At 33.2% G+C, this 18,139-nt stretch overlaps 3 protein-coding genes across 4 annotated transcripts in view; 2 read left to right on the top strand and 1 right to left on the bottom strand.

Moving 5' to 3' along the window:
- Positions 1-5,975, top strand: part of LOC134252710 (lipase maturation factor 2-like) — a 34,116-nt gene extending 28,141 nt beyond the window's left edge. Inside the window, exons 12-16 of one of the 2 annotated variants that reach the window (XM_062735218.1) lie at positions 195-310; positions 1,397-1,521; positions 2,393-2,612; positions 2,896-3,007; positions 3,837-5,975. In XM_062735218.1, coding sequence (XP_062591202.1) covers positions 195-310; positions 1,397-1,521; positions 2,393-2,612; positions 2,896-3,007; positions 3,837-3,989 — 726 coding nt within the window. In that variant the 3' untranslated portion in view covers positions 3,990-5,975. The remainder of the gene's footprint in view (positions 1-194; positions 311-1,396; positions 1,522-2,392; positions 2,613-2,895; positions 3,008-3,836) is intronic. The other variant, XM_062735217.1, reaches the window with a different exon arrangement.
- A 1,071-nt stretch (positions 5,976-7,046) lies between these two features.
- On the bottom strand, positions 7,047-11,945 carry LOC134252709 (uncharacterized). Its single transcript, XM_062735216.1, has 3 exons — positions 11,801-11,945; positions 10,968-11,099; positions 7,047-9,661 (listed from the first exon to the last, which is right to left on the bottom strand). Exons 2-3 carry the CDS (start codon positions 11,083-11,085, stop codon positions 7,800-7,802), a joined length of 1,980 nt encoding a protein of 659 aa, XP_062591200.1. The 5' UTR covers positions 11,086-11,099; positions 11,801-11,945; the 3' UTR covers positions 7,047-7,799.
- A 738-nt stretch (positions 11,946-12,683) lies between these two features.
- LOC134252697 (uncharacterized) lies at positions 12,684-17,388 on the top strand. The gene is made up of 6 exons (XM_062735198.1): positions 12,684-13,080; positions 14,307-14,470; positions 14,606-14,784; positions 15,290-15,425; positions 15,779-15,908; positions 17,011-17,388. The coding sequence occupies exons 1-6, from the start codon at positions 12,696-12,698 to the stop codon at positions 17,211-17,213; spliced, it is 1,197 nt and encodes a 398-aa protein (XP_062591182.1). The 5' UTR covers positions 12,684-12,695; the 3' UTR covers positions 17,214-17,388.
- The last annotated feature ends 751 nt before the right edge of the window (positions 17,389-18,139 follow it).

The following is an 18,139-nucleotide window of genomic DNA, read 5'->3' as shown; positions in this document are numbered from 1 at the left end:
GAATAAACACATTAACAAAATAATTGTTCTGGGGATGTAAATTCTTGGATAAGGATAACCCCTGAACATTAATTCAGAAGCGGAGAATTTGGTTCATTTTTAGATGTGTGGGATTTATTTTCCTCTGCCCAAGGACACAGACATAGTTAATCTGCATGTAACCTTGAACTTTGACTTTTGGTGTGTCATTTCAGATACCCTATACTGTGATTGACCAAGGTTCTACCAAACATATTCCTAAACCAATATTCAGATTGAATGAGAAATTAGATTCTTTCCAGCTTACCAGTTCTTATGGACTGTTTAGAGTGTAAGGCATCTGTTGTGATTTCCCTGCATGAATTTAACAAATTAATCATTCTTGATAATAAAATCGGCTTCTTATTTAAAAATCACTTAATAATATTTTAGTGCATGCAATACAATTCACCTTTTTTCTGAAAATATAAGAAATATTCTGTGCTATTAAAATAAATCTGCAAGTTTCTTATCTTGAATATTTTTAAATTTTTGTCAAACACTAAGGTTGGTGTCTTACAATTAGGACATAAAATAAAAAGAAATCTAGCTGCTTCACTAAAAGTACAGCATTTTTGGCAGGATCACATATTATTTAGTTGTTCTGAAATAAGAGGGTTAAAACTCCTACAGTGAATTGCATGTTGCTGTGGATTTTATTTATTGATTTTTATTTTGGTCTGTCAATAACAATTAATTTTTTTACTAATAATTAGAGCATTAATTAAACCAGGTATAAATTAAAAAAAAATAAAGCTATGATTTGGATGTACTATACCAAAGTAGTAGTCAGGGTTTTAACACTTTGCTCAAGCCTTTGGCTTATGCCCCATGTATCAAATCCTGAATTCTGTTTACTAGGCATAGTGCATCCAAAATCATAAGTCTTTTATATTTACATTGCATTATGCTGACTGTTGTATGCACGGAAGAGTTAAATTAGATTCTTAATCCTAAAGCTGGTTGCTGTCATCAAATCTAAATGAATTTTTAAAAACATCATTCATTATATCAAAAAACTTTGTGTTGAGCCCTCTTCCAAGGGGAGATAATTAAGAATTTATGAAAATTTAAACTACTTTTCAAGAACCACTGGATATCAGAAATCATGAATCTTACAAGGAAGCATCTGTTCTTACTGTAAATTCAAATTTTTGGGGCCTAATAGGGTTAAGTCAAAACAGGGGAAAAAATCCAAATCAAATCATTAATCAATATGTACAGAATATTACCCTTGTCCCTTTCTGTTGGGCAGAGCTTCTCTAAGCCCAGCTTAATGAAATATTCTTTGTCTTGCATGTACATAACAAATATTCTGGTTAGGTGTGTGTAGTTTTCTCAGAATAAGGTGATGTAATTCTTGCTGATGGTTTTACAGAATGACCGGAGTAGGAGGTCGTCCAGAGGTCATTATCGAGGGCAGTAACAGTGTGGACTCGGGCTGGAAGGAGTATGAGTTTTACTATAAACCAGGAAACATATCTAGAGCTCCTCCTATCGTAGGCAAGTCTCTAACATCCTATCATGTTCTTTTACAATGAATTTTCAGTGCCCGTGGTTGTTATTGCCAGAGAAAATGTTTAGGTCTCTGTTATATAGCTTACAGTCCAAGCATAATTATTTAGAAAAGGGTCGCTTTTGCATATTTGTTTTTTGAATGTGGCAACCAGGAAACATGTCTGTTTTAATTTCTCCTTTTATTTTGTTCAAAAAAAAAAATCCTAACATGTTCTTTTACAATGAATTTTCAGTGTAAGCCATTGTTTTGTTTATGGCAAGGAGCCTGCTAGAAGAGCATCAAAAAAGAAGCAAAAATGAATGTACAAAAGTTGAGCAATTTCTTTTTACTGTAAAAAAAAAAAGTTTTAAAATTTAATGCTAAATATAAAGTTTTAAAATTCCATATTTTGATTACCTGTCATTTTGGGAACTTTTGAAAATCTCATAATGAAAATTCTTTCTAAATAAGTTACTGCTAATTTTAAAGCAAATAAATTAGATGTTGATACCACACAACCCACTCTCTTCCAATAAGAATCAACAACACCGCACCTCACCCCACTGAAAACCCACCCTCTTTCCCCAGGCTAATACAGTCATACACTACATCAGCTTTGAGGTGGTTATATTGAGCAGTTGCAGTGTAATTGTTATGTCACTTCAATTCATTGACATCACCATATTGGCATAGAGACAGTCAAGTTAGCAAATCAGATGACAGACAACAAAAAAACTGAAATATAACATGCTAGAACATTCAAGGCAAGCTAGTTGTTGTAAGGTCCCTTGTTAGTAGAGGTGTCTCCATCACTGACAGCCTTACATTACTGGTATTCTACCCTCCGTGTGTTATAATGCTGTGATCCTGTTACAGCCCCTCACCAGCCTCGTCTGGACTGGCAGATGTGGTTTGCCGCCCTGGGCAGCTATCAACACAACACCTGGTTTGTTCACCTCATCTACAAACTTCTGATCGGGCAGCAGGAGGTTCTAGATCTGGTACAACACAATCCTTTCCCCCAGAAGCCCCCCAAGTTTATCAGGGCTAAGCTGTACCACTATCACTTTACAGGACAGACACCCAAAGATAAAGGGTATAGGACAAAAGTTTTTATTTATCTTTATTTAGTTGTCTACTTGATTTAAATTATTGATACTTTCACTTTCAGAAGGAATATAATGTGCTCTTTTAGAAGTCTGTGTAGGTTTCTGAAAGGTTACAAATTAAAAAATGTTTTTTGCAATAAAATTGATAAATCCAAAGTTAATTACCAGTAGATGAAAAAATAATGGATGAAAGCAAGCTGTTTTCACAAAAGTTTTATTTTGTGGGAGTAATAAAAATCTTGTGCAGCAAATATATTTTTATTATGTTAGGTACTCAAAGAAAAACTGGTGGGTTCGAGAGGAGAAGAGTGAATATTTCCCAGCGTTGGAAAAAGATAATACTTCGCTGATAGATTACCTCAAGAGAAGTGGAATGTTAAAGGTGCATATCTTGACAATATTCTTTTACATATTTGTATATTTATACCCCCACTCTGAAGGAGAGGGGTTATACTGTTTTACCCTTGTGTGTCTGTCCGTAACAAATTTTTGGTCGTAGTTTTCTCAGCAACTACCAGTACTCATTGCAGATGCTTGAAATTTTAGCACATTCTTTGCTGAGGCATGCCATATTGTGGGATTTATCTTTTTTATGAATCTGCTGTCAACTTCCTATTTATCCGTGCATATGCCAGTAACTGAACTAGTGTATATTAACATGATAGTGTATATTCACGTCAGAGCAAGGGTATACCATGATTCTTCTTATCTAACCATGTATATTTTGAAAAGTACCAGCACAATCTAAAAAATCTCACTGGAATAGAACATGTTATTCACCCCAGGGGACCTATTTGATCAGATTTTATCATATACATGTAGTATAGTATTGTAGTTTAAACTTGTGTTAGCTTTTCTAACTGAGATTATCTATAGTCACTGTGTACATGTCTGTCTAGCATAAATTTCTCTCCTTGATGCTTTCTTTTGGGTGAGTTTGCTGAACCCATACTTGCCCAAATGGGAATTCAGTTTGGTTTAGTTGAATTACTTATCCAGTTAATTAGAGTTCATGAATATGACCTTTAGTAAACCTACAAAGAATGAAAGAAATTTTGATGTTGAAGTATCCATGCATGAATCAAGTATGTTATAGAATTTTTAAACGAACATCACAATGCCATATTTTTAGTAGAATTTAAGAGTGTGCATGAAAAACACAGAACTCAGTTTTACACCAAAATATATATCATATAATATTGTTATTGTAGAGTACAAAGAAGGACAAGAAGACTTTGACTTGGATTGGATATTGTGTCCAGTACATCCGACGGCTGATTGGTCAACCCGAGGGCTTCTCCTTTGTTATAACTGTCACAGGAACAGCGGTGATGGCTAACGTCTTCAGTCTTATTCTGTTCTGAGAGATTTAACATCAAAGACATGTTGGACTTTTTAAATGTGTATCTGAATCATTTCTTATCACAGAGTGAATGTTGATGTATGAGATTGCAAGAGTGTTCTATCTGCATGGTATCTCCATTAATTCAGATGAAGTGTGGTGTGTATGACATTTGTAGGGTGAATTTTTTTTTGTACATCTGTTTATAGAATTTCACTTCTTCCTACTTTCTTTTGAAAGAAAAATTCATTTTATATTTGTGAATGAAGATTTATTGAAAGGTTATACATGTAACTCATAATCAAAATATTGCAGAATGAATCAGTAATGTATTACACTTGTCTATGTGTCTGTATGAATCAGAATATGGTGCTAATGAAGTGTAATGGTTTAGACCTTGGGTAGCAGCTGGGATAGCTCACTGAGCACCTGACTGGTAATGATGGGGGGCTGGGTTGGATTACCTGTCCAGTCATATATTTTCTCCTTTTCTTTTACAGTAGTAACACATCAGCCAAATGTCATATGATATAAATTTCATTTTAGCAAAGTGAAAATTTCAATTCCTTAGCATTATGAATCTGTACATTTAAAGTTTAAATAGGTGCAGGGTATAGATTCATATTTATTTAGTTTTCCTAATTGTAGACAAAAGGATTCTTTTGAAAATCATGTTAAAATCTTACTATTGCATTTGCATTTCAAAAGTTCAAAAAGGATTGATATGATTTGAGATTTTTCAATTTTACTGGATTCAGCATTACTTGTGATATGAAATGTATCTTTTTGTGTGTATTTCTCCTTTTCTGTATGTGATTCTTGCCTTCATTATGAAATGCTTACTGTAAAGCAATTCTTCTTAATCTTGTTTTAATGTACATAAAATGAAGTAATCTCATTTAGAGCATTATATTTATGTTACAACTGGCTTGAAATTTTATGTTTTTGTTATGTTAAGTTCATGTGCCATACATGTGTACTGTGCCTGTAGTGTTGTTTTTTATCCTTCTCCTTTTCTTTATTGTTGTATGCATGAAGTCCCATCTTTATTTAATACTAGAAATCTTTTGCTCCAGGTTGCAGCTTTATAAAATTTGGTTCTTTAAAAAGTCGTATTTTCATGATCTTAGTTCTCATCATCTGAGATACAGACAACATAGGAAGGAGAACTTTATCTTTACATGCCTGTCTTTTGGAATTGTGATACACCACAAATTGTGCTCTCTCTATCCACAAATACATTTTCAGTCATGAATATCAATCTGCCTTTATTGAAATCCACAGATGGAGCGAGTTACTGATTATCATGTTCCCAAAGATACCATGTAAATATTTCTTGAAAAGGGCTGTTCAGATCTTATATATGGGCATTATCTTATTGTCACCTGAGCTGATGTTTGGATGCTAGGGTGCCTTTCTTTTACAGTTTTCAACATTTTATTAAAACTTCCTGTAATTGTAATTTGGAACTTCGAACAAATAAATGAATAATTTTTAGAATTTGTTTGTTTACCTAAATACCAGTGATTTTCTGTATCATGATATATATATCACACAATTAAAAAATCATGATACACTGGTATACCAATAAAATTATACATCCTTAATAAAGTATTAAATATATCAGAGATTATCAATGAAAATTGTTGTGTCTATCCTAGGGTTGGGTGGGGCCAATTATTTACCAGTATTTAAACTGAACTCTTTGCTTTTCTCCAAATGTGCTCAGGTGAGCAAAAAGGCTCTTTTTTTAATTACTTTTTCATGTAAATGGATATTTTTTATCTTTAGAACATACAACATGGATATTTTTTATCTTTAGAACATACAACATAATCATTTTTTCAACAAACGCATCATAAAGGACAGATGATTTAATGTACAGTAAGGTGGATATATGCTTGTACATCATGTATGCTCTTTGCTGGTCGAATGGACTAGATATTGTTTTCTCTTGTTAATGCTTTTTTTCCCTCCAGTACAAGAAATAAATTAATGAAGAATTGAATTCATGTATTTATTTTTTATATAAATTAATTACAACACCCTAAAATGGGTAAAAAGTACATGCATTGCACATGATGTTGCAGTGAATTCACTAGCAACATATTGTGTAAATTTCATGAATTGCAACATGACGCTATAAACAAAACAACAATATAATGTATGAAGAGAAGGCCCTATGATTCTCCAAACTTGGATTTAATTTTAAACCAATACTTAATTTACAAGCTAGAAACTAAAATGAAGGCAAACATTTTCAACATGCAAATCCCTATGTTTTCAGCAGATAAATTTAGAACAAGTTTTATGCTGCAAAATGACTATTGGTATATAAACTGTCACAACCTACATTTGTATATTAAGGACTAGATTAAAATATATTTTATTTACACATGGAGGGCACATTTGTTTTAGAAGTGGACATCACTAAATAGATGCATTAAATCTGATTTTATTTTCTTAGTTTGTAAGAAATGTAGTAATTCATTTATATTTTTTAAAAAATTTAATACAAGGATCTTTCAAAAAAAGTAATCTATTTGTCCCACCTACAATAAATTGATTTATTATAAATTATAAACTATCCATGCAGGTATCTATCATACTGATTTAAATGTATTTGTTCAAACTAGTAATCATCACATAACAATATATGTAAGTGAATGCCCTTTCATCAATATTATTTTGTAGAAATTATACACCACAACATTCAAATACACATAAATTGTAAACTCAAACATTTTACACTTTAACAATATTTTCCCTCTAGAACATGGAAGGGAAAACAATCTACAGCTTTAGATCTGCTCCGTCTTACACAAAGTTATAATTCCCAGTTAATATACATATGCCACAACAAGAAACATTGATCTATAGGTCTTGATATAGAGAACACATGAGGTAGAGTTTGTTATAGTAAATAGTAGTTGACCAAAAAGCACCGTCTACGTAGAACAGAAACAAGCCATTTGCTGTATAACTAGTCCAATATTAAACAAAATTGTTACCTTATTTCTTTAAAAAATTAATTTTTTTTATCTGTAGGTCTTGATGTATATAAATATTGAACTACATCACATGAAATTAGATGAATATCATTTCCTTTGCATGTGTAGGATCTAACTTTTTTTCACAATATGAATAACTTGGAAATAATGGCAATCTGCATTTATCCTAATTATCATAACAAAAATACTAACAAACTGAGAAAAACAGTTTCTTCTCTGCAAGAACTGTACTTTACTACATAGTGAGAAATATTGCGGATTTGCCAATCTGCATTTTGATGTAATAATCATAATAAAAACAATCACGAACTGAGAAAAACAATCCTATGCAAGAACAGTACATAGACTTGTACTAGGACACCTACATGCATAGATGTCCTGATTTAATAGCATTCAAATATCCATGTCTATAGAAAGTCTCAATTAAACAAATACAATGTGTTTTATAAACAAAACAATTTTCAATTATTAAATTTCTGAACAAGCAAAAAATAAATAATAAAAATCTCTTACAATCTGTACTGGTAATTTATATCTTTAAAAGCAGGATAAAAACAAAAGCAAACAATAATGCATCACACTTTTGTCAAATTTACTTTGTCTTGCTTTTTCAAGAAATATACAAATAATAAGATGAAATAACCATGGAAAAAAGTTACAAATGAAAAAAATGTACAATGCAAAAATAAAGCATTTTTCAAGTACAACAAAGGTAGAAAAATATGTCTTTTAAAAATTTGTCGGTTTGAATTTCCAGGTTACTCAGATTTCAGCAGCATAATTTACTGTTTGATGAGAGAACAAATGAATTCTAAATATATTCAGTTTAAATATTCTAAATCTGGCTCTTTTCTAATAAACTCGAGTAAACCATCTATGTCACATGAATAAGATGCCAATTCATCATCGAGATAGGACTCTTCTATAGTCACTTTATTGCCTGGGAGTTCTAGCTGGATGATTCCTTCCTCCCCCAGATCTTGTCTCAGATGGACCGAGCCCTCAATGAACACCTTTTTCTTTTTGACAGGTGTCAAGCACTCGGCTCGGTGCTCGCTTTCCTGACTAGATCCTTGGTCCCCTGCTTTACCGCTAAGTCCCGAGGTTTCTGATGCTCGGCCGTCAAACTCAATCTCAATGCTGTTACATCCGTCGGAGCGAATCATGGCATTGATTTGTAAATCATCAATACCTATTATGTCACATTCAAACTCGGATGAAGTTGCACTTGCATGACTTGCATCGTCACTCAGAACTGAGGCTGGCCGTCTGCTCCAGTTGTAAATATTGAACATGTCCCACGGCATATTAGCACAGTAACCTGGTGCTGCTGGAAGAGCAATTTTATGTCTGTCTTTCCTAGACAAAAAGTCCCAGTAGTCTGAAGACGATACATTTTGTCTTCTCCGGTCGGCCAGATTAAAAATGTTTCTTGTGCGTTCAGCCAATTCCATTTCATCAGCCTTCTGATTTTTGTGAGAATCCTTGGTCTTTTCATCACTCTTAGAACTGACATTGTCCTTGGAATTGGGGGTAGACCCATACCTCTCCTGCATCAGTTGGGTATCCAAAATCTGGGATGCAGGAGGGCACTGCCCGTTTTTTGGACACCCGATAGACTGGTTGGAGGGAAAGGAAGGTGTCTGAAATGCTCCATAATGTGGCCCATTGCCCGGCATAGCAGACGGATGTAAAGGTGGGTGCATTCCAAGACCTGAGTACCCTGGTAAGGAAGGAGCACTGGGATATGCAGCTGGGGTATGAGAGAATCTGGACTGTGTAGAATATGGATAACCTGGTGTCGCTGAAGGTATCGATGTAAACGGTCTGTACAAGTCTGAGCTGTTGGGAAAGTAAGTAGGTCCATTTGGAGGTCTGTCCAAATATCCCACTGGATTACGATCAAATGACATATTCATTGGTGACACGGAACTAGGAAGGGGTGGACGAAGGGATGGGGGTGAGTACATACACGGTGACTGCACTTCTGGACGCGGTTCATTGACCATAGGTCTGACGTAACCTGGATAATGCATAAGTGAAGGAGATTCTCTAATGGAGTGAGGCAAAGGAACATGAAGTGGGGGTCGTGGAAATGAAGAGCTGCTGAAATCTGACAATGGTGCACAAATTGAATTATTGGTGAGACTTGGTAGTAGTGATGACTGATGGTTGTTCATAGGCCCTGGTAAAGAAGAAATTGAATTTGGACTCTTTAGCTCATTTGTATTGCTGAAAATATCTGGAGCCACCGTTGAAGGTGGTTTGAATTTTGATTCAGTTTGTGTAGGTACTGGTGGCAAACCGAATGGAAAAGGCAATGGAGGTGAAGATACTGTGTTATTTGGCATCAGCGTTTTTGCAAGTCCATTGTTGTCGGGGAATAACGGGGTGGTGACCTGCTGAGAGGTGGGGCGGGGAGTGTCAGAGGGTGGGGAATTTATCAGAGGTCTCTGGTTAAGAGGAATGACCTCCTTTGGCTGCCTGGAATAAGGCTTGGGCTTTGATCTGAGGTATACACATTTTCGATACACACAGGTCTGTTTTAGAACATCCTTGCGAACACAGTAGTGACACTTGTTGCAGTTTTCCTTGACCTGACATGGTCCACACTGTCCACAGCGACGACGCCTCTTCAAACGTACACCTCCTAGTTGATCCTCACTGGTTAAAAATCCTTGATCTAAAATCAGAAATGTCAATATTACAATTCTTTCAAATAGAAATATTTTTTTTTATGAAACAGGAGAATTTTTTTTAGTTATTTTGTTCATTTTGATAAAAATGCTGCCTTTCTAATTTTTGATAAATCAGAGATGTTGATTATGCATTTATAAAAAAAAGTTACCAATTTACAAATTTAATACATTTCTGGTTCAGGGGTTAATGAAGAATTGGGCTATGATGAACGTCTAATTATCTGTTACAAGTGTATTTTCCCTCGTATTTGTCCTAGGTACATTTAATTTCCTATATATCTTCAACTATAGAGTAAGTACCAGCAGTCCAGTACATAAATAAGTTGTGTCATAAACATAAACAGGATTGACAATGGATTCTGGTTGTTTTTGCTGCAAATGTTGATTTATGAAGTGTAAATACAAACATCATATGACTGTCAACATTTTGCCTCCAGCATTTTGTTACAAGGTTAAAATGTCCTAGGGATTACACATAACACTACTGATAGGACTATGGCCCAATTAATTAATCATATGACTTTATTTCGAAATAATTATTTGTTTCCTGTTGGATTAATTAAAATACATTAATTATGAGGTGAAAAAAATCAGAATTGCAAGCTGGCAAATAAATTATTTCATACTATTAATTTTTTTTAATTTAGCTATAACAGTTTTACTATTCATGCACCACCTGAGGGGGATTGCATTTTAGAACATCACTTATTATAACTCTACTGATCTAATAGATTTTTATTTAATATATATTGATAACCATAAGAATTTCTTGTTTGTTTTCAAGTTAAAAATATTATGTATTTATATGACTAAATTACCATTGCAAAAGATTTATATGACGAAGAATATACATATTTTCATTTTTAAATTAATTACAAATCAACTTCATGACTTTTTCTATTTTTACATCCATATAGTAGCTATTATTATTGATACAAAATAGGGGGGAATAAAAATTAGCAGCATTTAATATTTTTTTATCTAATAAAAGCAAAGAGTGATTCTATTTTCCATGTAAAATAATATTAAATGTATCATTTGAATCGGGGAAAAACACCAATAAATTTTGTATTAAAAAATATTAAAATATTAGTAAGAAATGCCTAACAATCGTATAAAAATTGTTCTATTAGAGTTCGATAATAATTACCAGCGTTTTAAATGCTACTTCGAAAGACTTACTGTCCAACAAAATTTTTTTAAAAAATAAGAATAAATTTCATTACCAACATTCATTTACTGAAGATAGGTAAAATGGGCAACAGTCTCGGTATACACTAACAGACTCACCATCAAACTGCGGTGCTGATGGACTCGTGACATCATCACCGTCTTTTTCGATTACAAACTCCTCATCCTCTGTGCTTAAGTGCAGAGGAAACTGGAGTGCTGCATCATCGGCACTCATTTTTGCATATTTACCTGTAAAATATCAAAATGTTAATATGATACTCCTTTTATGTCAATCAAAATAAATAATATGCAGGGGAGTGAATAAAATCATATTTTATGAAGGATAATAGATACCATTTTCTGGTATGAATTTAATGCAAATTTGCAACAAGAATATAAACCTCATAAACAATCATATTCTTCCACAAACTGAACTTCAAGATGTATCAGTATTATATCCTTGAATTAATTATTTTATCAAAATGAACTTTAAATTCCTTTATAGCTGCCTGCAATCACCCGTGAGAACCATGAGTTAAATCCAAACAAAGCACATCAAATTTACTGTCTAACATACGCTCATATCGAGTTTCAGGCGATCATCTATTTATAGTAACAGTTCGCGGCCGCTATACCGCGGTAACCTGCAATTAATTGTCCACAACCATTGAGGTTTAACAAAGTGATATCATCTACTACAAGCTTAAAGTAAGCTATCAGCTTGTATATATTTTCAAACTAGCATATTGCACAAATCAACATCGAATGAACAAAATATTGCACCACGATAATAAATTTATTGATTTTAACAAAATTATGAACGGATGTGAGGATGCACTTCAGCTTTTGGTTCACATCACCAGCCTGTGTTGTCATAAAACACATCATTTACGTATGCCATTGCACAATAAACTCTTATAATTTACAAAGAACTTTGTAATCCATCTTACCTCCAAGATTGCCCGAATAATAAGGTAAAAACCATGTTTATTTTTCAATCGCTTCCTGTCCTACAGCCGCCATGCTTGTTTATACAAAAAGGAAACAAAAGTAAGCGATAAACTTTTGAGGATTTTCTCTCTCGTGCAGAGTTGTCGTTCGTTACTCCCTCAGAAATTATGAAAAAAATGTTTTAAAGTGTTTCCTCCGTGATTTTTTTCGTAATTCATTTTTTTTTCGTAATTCATTTTTTTTACAAATTAATAATAAAGTTATCGAATATATCCTTTGAAAACTCTAGAGAAATCCTTATATTCCTGTCTTTTTTAAATAAATAGGGAAAATGTTTATATGCTTAAACGGAACGATTTTACACTAAGACATTGGAGATAGTTTTTGGCTTTCTTTTTACAAATTAATAATAAAGTTATCGAATATATCCTGATTTCGGAATGTCTCATATTTGTTCCTATTGTTAGATGAAAACTCTAGAGAAATCCGAAAAGCTGTCACTATTTTAAGATGATGGGTGAAATGTAGGCTTATATTCCTGTCTTTTTTAAATAAATAGGGAAAATGTTTAGCAAAATAAAAAGAAAATTTATCCGTATATTTTTTATAGCATATAATTGAAAGTATTTACCAATTATCTTTTTTTTTAAAAAAATTGAAAATAATTATATGAGATGTAAAACACAAAATAAAGGAGAGCGGGAGAGAGAGAGAAAGAGAGAGAGAGACAATGTTGCAAGAGTTATCGCTCTTAGAGGCCACAATATTTGAGCGAATTAAACGCATTTTTTTTACGTTTGTGTTCAAAATACACAGTTTCGTTAATAAAATTTATCATAAATTATCATAAAATGACTATTAGAATATAATTCAAGGGGCATTTCATAAATAAAAATGGATCCGGCTTCGCTAGAATACGTGGAACAGCTTCAGCAAAATGTTGCTGAATTACATCAATTGGGACGAGAATGGGGAATGACAGACGATGAAATGTCAGATTGTATTGAAAGAGTCCTTAGAGAAAATGAAAATGTCATTGTATCCCCACCTCGAAAGTCTACAGCAAGACGAATCTGGCGATGCATTGGTTACACCCCCGTGGTTGTATCCTGTTTGATTTTGGGCGTGTTGATTCTTTTCGCAGGATCGTCTCTCTTATTTGTTGTGTTCCCTTCTGCTGAACATTACATGTCCGGAAAGCTTCAACCATACGGTTATACAATTTTCAGAACAATACGACTCGCAACTCTCCCTCTCCACCGCTATTTCAACATAACAAGTGAGTTGAAAGTGGAAATTTTCCAAGATAAAAAATTCTATTTTTAAAGATGTTTAAAAATCATTTTGGAAGATAAGAATATAATAGAATTTATTGCCAAATTAGGGCCCATTGGGCATAAAACATCATTTGGGTAGTGAAAATCGACAATAGACAGTGTGGTACTGCTCTTTTGCAGTGCAAAATAATATGGTTTGGTGAAATATGACGTAAAAGTGATTGTTTAATATTCATCATTTAGTTATCTGTCAACAAAAACTGCACCAAATGTTATTATTTTGCCCTGCAAAAGTGTAGTACCGCAGTTATCATGAACATGATGAAGGGGCTAATATTTTCATAATAATAATTTAAGATATTAGGCTTTTAGGGTTTTCACAACAGGGACGTACAGTCAATCCTCGATATCTCAAATCTGTTATGAACAATAACAATTCTCAAATTTTATCCATGAAATTGTGATAAAAAGATTGTTTAGGCGATTAACTCATTTTGATATATCAATGACGGGGCTTTAAATAAGGAGACAACTGTCAATTTATTCCCATTTCAATGATGGGAAAATCCACCTATCAAATTCAATGGGACTGTGGTAGAACATCAAGATATCGGAGAATTTGAGATATCCAGGGTAAAAGATATAAGGAGTTGGGACTTCCGTAATCCTTAAAATAACCATGGAATCAAAAAAATCAGTGTTCAAGAGACTGAAGTTGAATTGTATATGGGGGTCCAGGGGTTTAAAAATACAGTGGTCTGAGATCTGGGACTTAAGTTTATGGGGCGGACTAGCTAATTGTTACCCTTGGATAGTCCGTCTGACTAGTAGTTTTGAGAGGAAAAAATATTTTAATTAAAAGTATTTTTAAAAAAAATTTTGAACTCCCTGGAATGCCATGTTGCCTCAGAAATTGATTAAAGTTATAATGCCTAAAAAAAATTATGTTTGTTTCCTGTAACCCGACAGACCCATTCAAATTACCCTCGGATGGGTTTTTTTTTCCTGCCAAAAGGCAAAACTGCATTTGAACAATCAGCTGATTCCATTATTCAAAACAAAAGAAAAAAATTAATTGTAGCTTTATTTGAGACATAAAATATGTCAACCTAGTCAACATTTCCCTTAAATATAAAGAGTAATCATTATTGTAACATATTTCATTTGACACTTGACAGCATATTAATATTTAAAGATGAATGTTTATGTTACAATTATTTTGGTCTAGGTCTATATGATGCAGAGTGCCTTGTTGAAAATCCATGGTATGAAGAGCCAACATTGGAATGCAACTGGTGTGAAAACATAAAGAATATTGAAAGTCTAAACGATACAAAAAACCATGACTTAATTGATGAATTTATGAGAGAAGCTAGACCTATTGTTTTTAAGGTACCGGGTATCTATTTTGGAAATAATTTAATTTCACATAAATGAATCAACCTGAAAATTTGTTAAAGATTAAGAAAAATTGATCAAAATTCTGACAGGAGAGTATTTTTAATAGAACAAATGTCGTAATTACAGAATCTAGCAAATGTAGTGAACTTTGAGGATCTGCGAGGTTTGTACAGACAGAACAATGTAGTCCTGGACAATGCAGCCTTCTTCAGGTCCAGTGTCCCAGGAATGAGATCCATACAGGAACTCTTTGGTGATGAAGTAGATGAGAACACCTTAATGAAGGACGGAACAACTATACACTGGTGAGACATGTTATTAGAGTGATATTAGATATCAGTAATATTAGAAATGATTAGAGTGATATTAGATATCAGTAATATTAGATATCATAAGAGTAATATTAGATATCAGTAATATTAGGTATTATTAGAGTGATATTAGATATCATAAGAGCAATACTAGATATCAGTAATATTAGGTATTATTAGAGTGATATTAGATATTAGTAATATTAGGTATTATAAGAGTAATATTAGAAATCTAAATCAAGAAGAAGTGGTTAAAGTGATAAGAAGTCATCTATTCCTGAAGTATTTTACATTTGATATCTTGAATCCTTAGATATCCTAGTCCACTGAAGTTTAGATATCAAGGTTTGACTGTTATTAAAAACTCCCATCATAGCATTGAATTTATAGTTATTTGATTTCTTTTAGAACATTATAGAGAATGTTGTGTTGGGAATACCTCAAATTTGCACCCTATTAACCCCTGACAAAAGTGACGTTTAGAGCATTTGTTTTATAGGGTGACAAGAAACATGGCTGGCAGTCAGGTGATCAGGAAGTTGTTCCCCCGGCCGACTTTTATTCCACCAGAGAGTGAAGTGGCACTAGAAAGAGTTATCTTCATCGATGGACATAAATCAGATCATTATGAACTGGTGAGTGAAGTCAACAATTTCTCTGCTCATCTACAATCAATACATGTCTTAACATGCTTAAAGAATGTAATTTTGCATAGATTGGTGAAGCTGATTGTTTATTTAGTATATTCTATCATACCTTCATATAAAATTTTAAAATAACATCGAAACAGAATTATATGTTTACAATTTAGGATATGAATTTACCATATTTTTACCTTTGTTATGGCATTTAATACAAAACTGAGAAGGAGTAAAAGATCATTAAGTATGTGATTATTCAAAATTTTATAAATGTTAGTAGGAGGAAAAATCTTTTTCACTGTCATTTAAGTTTAATTAAGTTAAAATTTTATTTGACTGATTTATAGGTTGTGTTGCCGCTACAGATGGGATATTATATCCAAGCCTCAGGAAATCACAAAGTCATTGTCACCCCTCTGAAACATTGTAGAGATGTATGTAACCCCATGCAAACTGTTCTAAAGGAAGGAGACATTTGTAAGTGTACAAATAATCCTAGAAGACTTGTTATAGGGAAAATATAAGCTGCAAGTCATAAGTTTAGGCCAAAAAAAATAATAGTCTTGTTTCCTGCTACCAGCCAGAAAAAAATGGGGTAGGTAGGTAGGGAAATTATTTTATTTTTATTTTTTATTTTATTTTTTTCTGGCGGTGTTTCTTTAGATATGTTCTAATACAAGATCAAATTAAACATGCCATATGTCAATATTGCCTTTTAAAATTGAATTTCATGTCTTTTGATGCACAACTCAAGTGGTACTTTAAGAAAGTCCTTATTTAAAACATAGAATTTTATGAAATACGTACCACTTGAATATTATTTTTTTCAGTTTTCGAACATGAAATTCCAAAAATTCCTGATCTTTTTTCCCAAAACTAAAAAAAACTTAAGGGTCGGCTGCAAAAAAATAGGGTAGGTCGGGTAGCAGGAAACAAGACTATTTTTATTTTTGGCCTTAACTGAATTCTGTGCATGGGACCTGTGCATTGAGGAAGCATTCTAATAGATGTATTAAAAGGTTTTTAAAAAATAGTGTCAGATTCTGGAACAGATTTGACAGTATTGTTAACTAAAGACATTTCAGTCTCGTGTTCTCAAGATGGACCATAACAGAACATTACACAACCATTTTGATACAATTCCCACAGATTTTTTTTAGCTTAATGATAAGGTCACATGAGTTTGGAGTCAGTGCAAAGGTCTTTTTATATTCTTGTGTTTGCAAGTACTGCTTAATATTGAAAAGGATTTTTCATAGGATTTACTTTCATGATGAGATGAAATCAAAAACATTTTATGGCTCATAGATAAAATTTCCATGCTTGCTTTGAAATCATTGCCTTGCTGTTAAATTACTATAGATCACTATATTTTCACGGCACTTTATTTTCGCGATTAAGTAATTTGGTATTTCATTATCTGTAGTTTCTGTTGAACATCATCCTTCATAATATAAAATAGTATTATATAATATTCCCAAGAATTAAATTTTGACAAGTTGACAGGCTCGCGTAATTAGGTGAAAATAAAGTTCTTGCAAATAAAAAGTTATTTACGATATTATACTATTTATTTCAGTGACTTATAACCCCTCAGTCTGGAAGGTAGTGGTGATGCCTAACTTCCAGAATAAGCTCAGTATTGGGTACGCTGGATCATTTTCATTCAATGGTTTGGACTTTGACCTCAAAGAGTCAGAGGATGCGGAAATCCAACCGGATCCTGATGCCGAGCCTCAGGAATCAGTCCAGGAAGAAGACAGCAAAACGGAGCAAACATAGAGGGCAGTCCTGTAAATCGTCAAACGTATTCTCCACCTCACCTCTTAATTTTAGAACTCTTTAGATAAAAAAAGATAAAATACAATTGAAAGATTGTTTTGGAGAAAAAAACTGATCAACTTGTCAATTTTTATTGTGTAATGAAAAATTAAAAAATAAAGAAGACTGCAGATCAGTAGTTTTTTATTTTTGATACACACAGGAAAGCAAGTTTTATTCACATGCAAGAAATTTCATGACATTTTCCATGAAAATTTTTCACCAAAAATCATTATTTTAATTGAGGTATACAAGGAGAAGACAATCTCCCAACTCTGAGTCTAGATATTTCTCAAATTTCAATCAAAAGGTCAAGATCAGAAATTTATAAAAATTACTTTGAAAGTGGTTTTCAAATGATAATTTGTTTTGTTCTGAGTTCGTAAACTATAGTTTACAATAAAAAATGTTTTATCCACTGTTAAACTATGTTAAGTTCATTTTAGGAATTGTTGTGCCTTAGTATTCAAGTGTTTAGATGTTTATTTAATACGTATACAGAATTTAAAACTAGTACTTTGAGCACTCAGCTCACTAAATGAACCCCCCCCCCCCCCCCCCCCCGCCACTCTGGGAGACCCAAAATAAGTGTCTGATCTAAAAAGTTAAATAGGAGGTGCGCGATGGCATTATGTAATAAAGTGTAGAAGTTCGGGCTTTACAGACCGTGGATATCGGCCTGGATAGCTCAGTGGTTAGAGCACCTGACTAGTGATACAGGGGTCCCGGGTTTGATTCCCAGTCCAGCCATAGGTTTTCCTTGTGCATTTCTCCTTTCCTACTACATTTGGTGGCCAGTGTGGAGGGCCTTCTTCAGGTTACAGTGTATGTGTAAATTAGTAATTCCTAACAGGGTCCTAGAACTTGTGTCTTCGAGGTTTAAGACT

The sequence above is a fragment of the Saccostrea cucullata genome, unplaced genomic scaffold (assembly GCF_032062105.1).
Source record: "Saccostrea cucullata isolate Sc308-1 unplaced genomic scaffold, CSIRO_AGI_Scuc_v1 ctg99, whole genome shotgun sequence".
Lineage (NCBI taxonomy): Eukaryota > Metazoa > Mollusca > Bivalvia > Ostreida > Ostreidae > Saccostrea > Saccostrea cuccullata.
This window is presented reverse-complemented; position numbering and strand designations above follow the sequence as displayed.